General features: G+C 35.7%; 1 protein-coding gene across 3 annotated transcripts in view; it reads right to left on the bottom strand.

The window, feature by feature from the left end:
* Positions 1-666: 666 nt before the first annotated feature.
* Positions 667-7,814, bottom strand: part of VPS13C (vacuolar protein sorting 13 homolog C) — a 223,006-nt gene continuing 215,858 nt past the window's right edge. For all 3 annotated transcript variants that reach the window (XM_066274748.1, XM_066274749.1, XM_066274750.1), the window contains 3 exons: positions 4,299-4,422; positions 2,885-2,968; positions 667-2,569 (listed from right to left, as the gene is read on the bottom strand). In XM_066274748.1, the coding sequence (XP_066130845.1) occupies positions 2,468-2,569; positions 2,885-2,968; positions 4,299-4,422 (310 nt within the window). In that variant the 3' untranslated portion in view covers positions 667-2,467. The remainder of the gene's footprint in view (positions 2,570-2,884; positions 2,969-4,298; positions 4,423-7,814) is intronic.

Here is a 7,814-nt window from a genome sequence, read left to right as displayed (position 1 = left end):
TTGTATATCTTTATATTGTTTTCAATTTTTTAGGCTAGAAAATGCTTATTTTACCACAAAAATAATTAAAATAATATATAAAAATACCTATATACCACAAAATCCCGCAATATAGCAAAAAATCCGCGATACAAAATTAGATATATACAATTTAAAAATCCATGAGATACAGTGAGACGGAGAAAACTGAACTTAGATATGGTGAGGGACGACTGTGTCATCTGTATATTGCATTGTGTTCACCATCCAGAGTCAAGTCTTTTTCCATCACTATTTATCCCCCTTTAACCTCTCCTACCCCCCACCCTCTTTCCCTCTATAATCACCATACTGTTGTCTGTATTTTTTTTCTTAATCCCTTCATCTTTTTCACCCAGCTTCCCAACCCTCTCCCCTCCTCAGTCAGAGAAATACAAATACCATATGACTTCACTTATATGTGGAATCTAACAAACAAAATGAACAAACAAAACAGAAACAGATTTATAGATACAAAAAACAGCTGATGGCTGTCAGGGCCCTCCGTAACAATTAATCTAACCTCGTAACAATTAATCTAATCTCGCACTATCATAAGACTGGAAGAGGAGAGGGGAAAGACACAAAAAGTAAAAACAACTGTTATCTGAAAATTTAACACAAACCCACAATGTTTTCATACCTGTAAACAATGTACCAAATGTTTTATTTCTCTCAGTAGTTCATATGCATATAATTGACTCTCAGAGCATTTTTAAAACACAAAAGACATTATTACACTTTACCAATAAATTGGTTTTTTCTCAGGGGATTAAATCAGATTAAAATGTTACCAACATTTGAACATTTATTTTTAAGCCAACTTGAGATGAGGAATTCATAGGTGTCTATGAATTTTTCTTAGTAGTTCAATGTTTTGTACATGCCATCAGTACAGTGATATTTCTTAAATAGTTAGGACTTTGTCAACAGCTGTGATTCATATGAAAAATAATTAGATGCCTCCGGTTCCTAATTAAGTCATTTTAAAACACAAAATACTAGCACACTTTGCTATGAAACTCTGTTTGTAATGCTCCTTTTCATAAACTGCAATTACCCACTGACAAATTTTGTTTAGTCCTTTAGGTTTTATATATGACACTTCCTTCACAGGAAAAAGAAATAATAATGTTGAAAAGGCAAAGACTACCATCCTGTATCACAGATCAAATATTTTTGGAATTAATTATTCTTTCATTCTCTTTTTTGGAGTCAGCAGGAAATAATAACTAGAAAAAAATTATTTTTAACATTTTTAAGGCCAGTCTTAAAAAACATGAATAAAGAGAATAGAAACATTATCACATGTCAACAAAAACAGAGCAAACCAAGTGTGTCCACATCTTCATTTCATCATTAATTCTGATCTGAAATAAATGCCATGCTAAAGACCACGAGCAAATTTAAAGATTCCTCCAAGGAAATTAAGTACTTTTGAGAATTTTTAAAAGAGCTTTCGTAGGCAGTATATCTGATCAGCATAAATGAGGCATAATCTTGTCTGAGCTGATTCTCACAGGCCTGCTCCCGCCAAAACACATCTGCCAATTATTCTCCATTGCGCTGTTACAGACGCCTTCTTTTATTCATATATAAAGCAACTAGAGAGTTTTCACTCTTCCTAATAAGTATTTAAAATACATTTCTAGGTATGCATTATAATTGTTAATTTATAATGCCCTTAAAAATCTTTCCATTTATAAAAAACAATTTCTGGAGATATATGAAAATTTTTATATTTCTAAGTCTTAAAAACTTAAAGTGCAATATTTTCTTATGTATCAGCAAATTATAACTGTGTCATATAAATTCATCTTGAAAGAGCATATAAATAATTTCCAAAATTTTATAAATGGCACATTACAGAGAACAGAGTATTGATATTTTAAGTTTAGATTTGGTGTATCTTTACATTATAGTGCAAGAAGGAAAAATAAGCACCAAAGTAAAATATTTTTATTAGGAGAACAATGTTTTCATGAAAAGAAAATAGGAAACATCATCTCTGCCTTTAGTGGCTGCTCTTCATTCAAATACCAAAAATATTCTCTCAGTTCAGTTATTGAACAAAGTTTCCAATACTGTCCAAAGGTTTGTCCAGAACCTCTCAAAGAACATCACTCATTCTAAGCTCCTATCTTATTCTTGAGTAAGAACTTTAATTAAAAACAAGTCTATTTTCCTTGCCTTCACATTTGTAACATTGATGGAAACTGGTATTTCTCTAAAGGTCTGACCATTCAGGTGGCACTGTAGTAGTGGACGACGAACACACACATGGACAAAATTTGAGTCAACATGGAAAACCCAACACCTAGCCATTCTAGAAAAAAAACTTTAAAACTAAAGGATGCTTAAAAATTGTCTTCAGGAAGCTAAATAACTGTGATTTATAGACAAAATTGATGATTGGGTTTCCTCCAGTAGCAGCCCCTGGGATCCATGGTTAAAACGGTACTTGGGGCCTGAGAAGCTGCAGCGATGACTGCTTCCTCAGTTTCTGCTGGTGCCTCACTGACTGTGCGTCCTCAATGGCATGACACGCTCTCTGCAAAATGAAATATTTACTATCAATGCTAAAGAGAAGTACAGGCTAATCTGGTAGAGGAGAAGGGTACAAAGCAAGAGCTGGAGCTTTCCACACAGGTCCGAGAGCTTTAAAGACAAGAACACATGGTCCATACGTGCAATGCAAAGTAAGACTCTCCAGACCTCCTAAGCCCCCAGCATATTGTTTTTAGCTCATCTATCCATCCAACTATGACTGGAAGATCTCTTGAGAGAAATAATGGGTATTGTTAATTATAAAAAATACCTTTCAGCTAAAAAACTGATGGCATATTCTTCTAAATAAATTGTTTACCTCTGCTATGGTGGTATCCTGCAGGCAAATTTTCCGAAGATAGGCTTGATTGGCACTGTCTTTTTTGTGGAACAGACCCTGCTCCTATTTCAAAAGAGAATATGACAGAAATTATTCTGGGAAAGAAAAAAAAATCATAACCTTTAATTGGATGCTTAGATGTCAACTCTATTTTATAACCGTACAAAACACACATATTCAGATAGAATAAGAAATAAATCATTTTGGTACAAGAACAGTGGTTCTATATATAAGTTGTTAGAATTTATGAAATTGGATGAGTGTATGTCTATCCGTATAAAATAATGGCTTTTTGTGGCTATGATAAATAGCCTACAGAAACACGACTTGATAACTCGTCACATTTGACAAATCAAAAAACCCTTCCTTCATTTCCTTGGCTGATAGATAAAATTCTAATATAATGTATAATACATTGAGTCAATTCTTATCACTGATGTGAAAGAGAACTGATCACTGAGGAAACTGTAATATACATGCATAGTGACACAGTCTTTCCTAGCTTGAAAACTATGTTTCCTTTACTAAGGCACTCTAAGTTTCAACACTCTACAATGAGGGAAGAATGAAATATAAAATGATACAGTTTCATGGTATTTTCTTTTATTTATAAACCTCTATGCAAGAAAACAAAATTAAAAAATAATAGTACTTGCATCCATTAAATTTTATGATAGATGTTTTTTACGTAGTTTCAGTAAACAGAAATAACATTATTATTGTTAAGAAAATATATACTATAAAAATTACCATTGTTAGAATGACAATTTTTAGTTTCCTTTAAAGAGGTGAAAATAAATTTATCCCTTATATAATAAAAAATTTATGTATTTCAAAGTAAAGTAAAGTAAGTCTGAGAACAAAGCAAAAGATGGATTGTCATTGTTGGTAATTACCTGCTATGTATTAAAAAGTTCTTCCTTAGAAAATGATGGTGAAGAAAGACTTGAAAGTATTATTATATACTTCAATTGTTTTATCATTCTACAAGTGCCAAATATTATAAAACATTAGTGTTTTAGACATAATATTTATAATAATCACCTAAAAAAGGGAATCTTTCCAGAAATATCTAAGATTAGAGCAAAATAGGTATCCATATGAAATTAAAATGACCTTTTATTTACTTATGTTTTATTTTCCCAAAAAGGAAGTATCAGCATCCTAATTCAGCAGACAGACTGGATCTTTCACTCGACACAATCACAGACTGTCAGGAAATTAAGTACAGCTCACAAGCAAGTCTATTACATCTTCTCTTACATTGCAGCAAAAAATAATAATCCCTCAAATATTTTTGTATAGTTAACTATAAAAAAAAGAGTCAAAAAGCACTGGTTTCTACTCATTTAACAAATTCTTGGCTTTAAAAAGGTGGTCCAAGTTCTCTTACCTTAACTGAAATGTTTAGCAGATTTCCACTGACACTAGGAGGAAATACAAAATCTTCAAATGGATACTGCCAATCTGTGGACATGAGGCCAAGGATTTCAACTTCCTTTATACATAACACTCGCCTGTTTTGCAAAAGGAAACAAAAACAGACAGGTAGTGATAAAAACTGTTAATGATGATCTCTAATATTTTACTCTGCTGGATGGCACGGGAAACATTCAGTAAACAATACAACCTAGCATTAAAAAAAGTAAGCTTCACATAAAAAAAAAATTCAAGATAACTGTCAAATAAAAAGCATATATTGCCTGACCAGGCAGTGGTGCAGTGGATAGAGCGTCGGACTAGGATGTGGAGGACCCAGGTTCGAGACCCCGAGGTCACCAGCTTGAGCGTGGACTCATCTGGTTTGAGCAAGGCTCACCAACTTGAGGCAAAGGTCACTGGCTCGAGCAAGGTGCTGTAGCCCCTCGGTCAAGGCACATATGAGAAATCAATCAATGAACAACTAAGGAGCTGCAAAAAAGAATTGATGTTTCTCATCTCTCTCCCTTCCTGTCTGTCTGTCCCTATTTGTCCCTCTCTCTGACTCTGTCTCTGCCACACACACACACATACACACAGAAAAGCATATATAGCATTGACCAACTAACAAAGAAACTTTTAAAAATTCTGCATCTGCCAATCTTCCAAAATTTACAGAACAACCATTTTTGAAATTCAACAAAAAACTGAAATAATCTTTTAAACACAGAGAAACAGGCTCGTCTGGGAAGCAATAAAGGCAGAGCTCCTGAAAATGTCTTAGTTGGAAAATTATTAATTGCTCTTTACTGTCAATCATTTATGCCTTCCAGTTAAGACAGATGTGCAGAAATGTCACAAAGCTCTAATGTCAGCAAAGATTTACATTAGGCCTACTAATAAATATCAGGTTTGAACACTTTAACACTAATGCACTTTTTCACAGAGTAAGTATCCCATTTTACTGAATAGCAATAAAAAAATAACAATCTTTAAAGGATATGCACATTGATTTCCCAGAATGTGATTCAGATTAACTTCTGATATAACTATACCTGACTCTAGAGTTTCTCTAACAGAAAGTAAAACTGAAAAGTAGAACTGTTGGTTCTACAGATACGCAGGGTACTGGAGAGACAAGAAAGGGTCTCTGCATGAGAGGTACTCAGAGGCTAGACGGGGAAATAAACATGCAAATAAACGCTACAGCACAGGTAAATCAATAGCAGAGTGTACAGAAAACTTTTTGGAGCACAGGAGAGGAGGACTGATTGTGTTGGTAAAGTAGGTGGTGTAAGAGCTGATTCTTGAAGGGAAGAAGTTTTCTCAGTGGGGAAGGGAAATTAAAGTCCAGACAAAGGCAACTATGCACTGACATACATAGGAGTACAAAGAAGGGAACATCTACCTGAGGAATGTGAAAACTAGCTGGTATATCAGATATATTCAGAACAAAGAAAATTAGCTTGGTGCCTGATCTTGGTACCAAATTAGCATGGTGCTTGAAGAGCCTCTTTTTTTGCCACTGTAAGAAATTTTTACTTTAACCTATACTATAGGCAATAGGAAATGACATAAAATTTCTTAAAGTCATGGTTCTGGGGTCATGGGGGAGAAGTAGGGTAGAAAATGAAGGTAGGAAGTTATTTTATTATCAGGAAACAGTGAGAAAGAACCTCAATCAAACCAGTGGCTACGAGAAGGAGAAAAGAGCTAGATTCCAGATGTTTATAGGTAGACTTAGATAAACTTGGTGACCAGTGGAGTGTGGGAACCAAAACAGACTCACGGTATAACAATTCTCAGCAAAGGTGCTATTAAAATTTTGGGCTTGTTTGGGATTATGTTGTGTACTGTAAAAAGGCCAACATTCCTGGCTCCAGCCTACTAGGTGCCCTACAATCATTGTGACAACCTCCAGTACACCTACACATTTGGAACAGTTTCTAGGAATTGGGTTCCACTCCCCTCTACTCCTGCCGTAGTAGAGAATCAGACAGAGCTCAGAGTTAAAGATAACCATTACAAATCACTGTGCCAAATGCAATTCACCATTATCATTGTCTCAAAACTCTCTTTTCTTGACCACCCCAATAATACTGTCACTGTGTCAAATGCAATTCACCATTATCATTGTCTCAAAACTCTCTCTTTTCTTGACCACACCAACAATACTGTTCTTCCACCACTTTAAATCTCCCTCATTGTCTTTCTCTGGGTTTACCAGAGCTCAAATCTTGGTCATCTTCTATTCAAAACACTCAGGGTCCAAGATCTCACCTTCAAATCTTAATCCAAACATCAATGGTCTATATCTGTGTCAGTGCTACTGAGGCATCTATGCTTTTTTGATATCTCAAAGCTATGTCAGAGTCAGTCAATTCAACAACAAAACAAAAAAGTCATATTTTCCCTCAAATTATTGTAAAAGATCATACCAACACTCTTGCTACTCAAGCTCAGAACCAGAAAGTTATCTTGTATTATCTTCTCTTCCACCCTCATACCACCAAGCCCTGGCCTGTTAAGACTGCCTCCTTCCATCCTCACTGTTTTGGTCCTGGCCCTCACCACTTCCTAGCAGGATAACAGCCACAATCTCTGTGGTAGACAGAATTCTAAGATGGTCCCCGAGCTTCCCCATTTCCTGGTACAGAGCTCTGCATAATCCTCAGGACTATGAAAACGATGGATTTCACCCCCATGATTAGGTTTTGTTTTAAGGCACAGGTGGCTTTAAGAAAACGTTTATCTGGGTAGGACTGAGCCTTAAAATCTGAGTTAGAGAAGTCTCAGAGATCTGAGTGCTGTTTCTGGTTTGAAAATGGAGAACCATATAACAAGGAATGCAGGCAGGCTCTAGATGCTGATGACAGGAGGAAACAGGAATCATGGTCCTTCAACTACAAGGAACTGAATTCTGCTAACAATATAAGCTTGGAAGGGGATTCTTCCTATGGGTTTTCAGAAAGGAAGCTGATGCCTTGATTTCAGTCTTATGAGACCTGGGCAGAGAATCCAGCCACACTGCCCCCAACTCCAGACCCAAAGAACCTGTGAGATAATAAATGTGCTGTTTCCAGCTCCCAATTTATGGTTATTTGTTGTGAAGCAACAGAACACTAATAGAGTCTCTAACTAGTCTCCTTGCCTCCATTCCAATCCTCTTGCAACCAGCATCCAAACTGCTGCCAGAGATCTTTCTAAACTGCAACCTTCATATTACTCCTTGTTTACAAGTCTTCAGTGGGAAAGAACAAGAGATTTATCTGTATCCTATTCAATATATCTATGTGAAAAGTTGCCAATACTGAATAATAAGTTCTTACTTAAAAAAATCAGTGATCTCTGAACACTTTAATGAAGAAGTCTCAACCCTTTGCTCGTATGAGCTAACACCAATGACTCCTGCTTCATCTCCCAGCACTTCCTATAAACATCCTACTACCCAGCCACTCCAAACTGATCTTCCTGTTCCAAATGCCATGTT

The sequence above is a fragment of the Saccopteryx bilineata genome, chromosome 4, assembly GCF_036850765.1.
Source record: "Saccopteryx bilineata isolate mSacBil1 chromosome 4, mSacBil1_pri_phased_curated, whole genome shotgun sequence".
In the NCBI taxonomy this organism is placed as follows: domain Eukaryota; kingdom Metazoa; phylum Chordata; class Mammalia; order Chiroptera; family Emballonuridae; genus Saccopteryx; species Saccopteryx bilineata.
The sequence above is the reverse complement of the archived record's forward strand: the minus strand, read 5'-3'. Positions and strand labels throughout refer to the sequence as shown.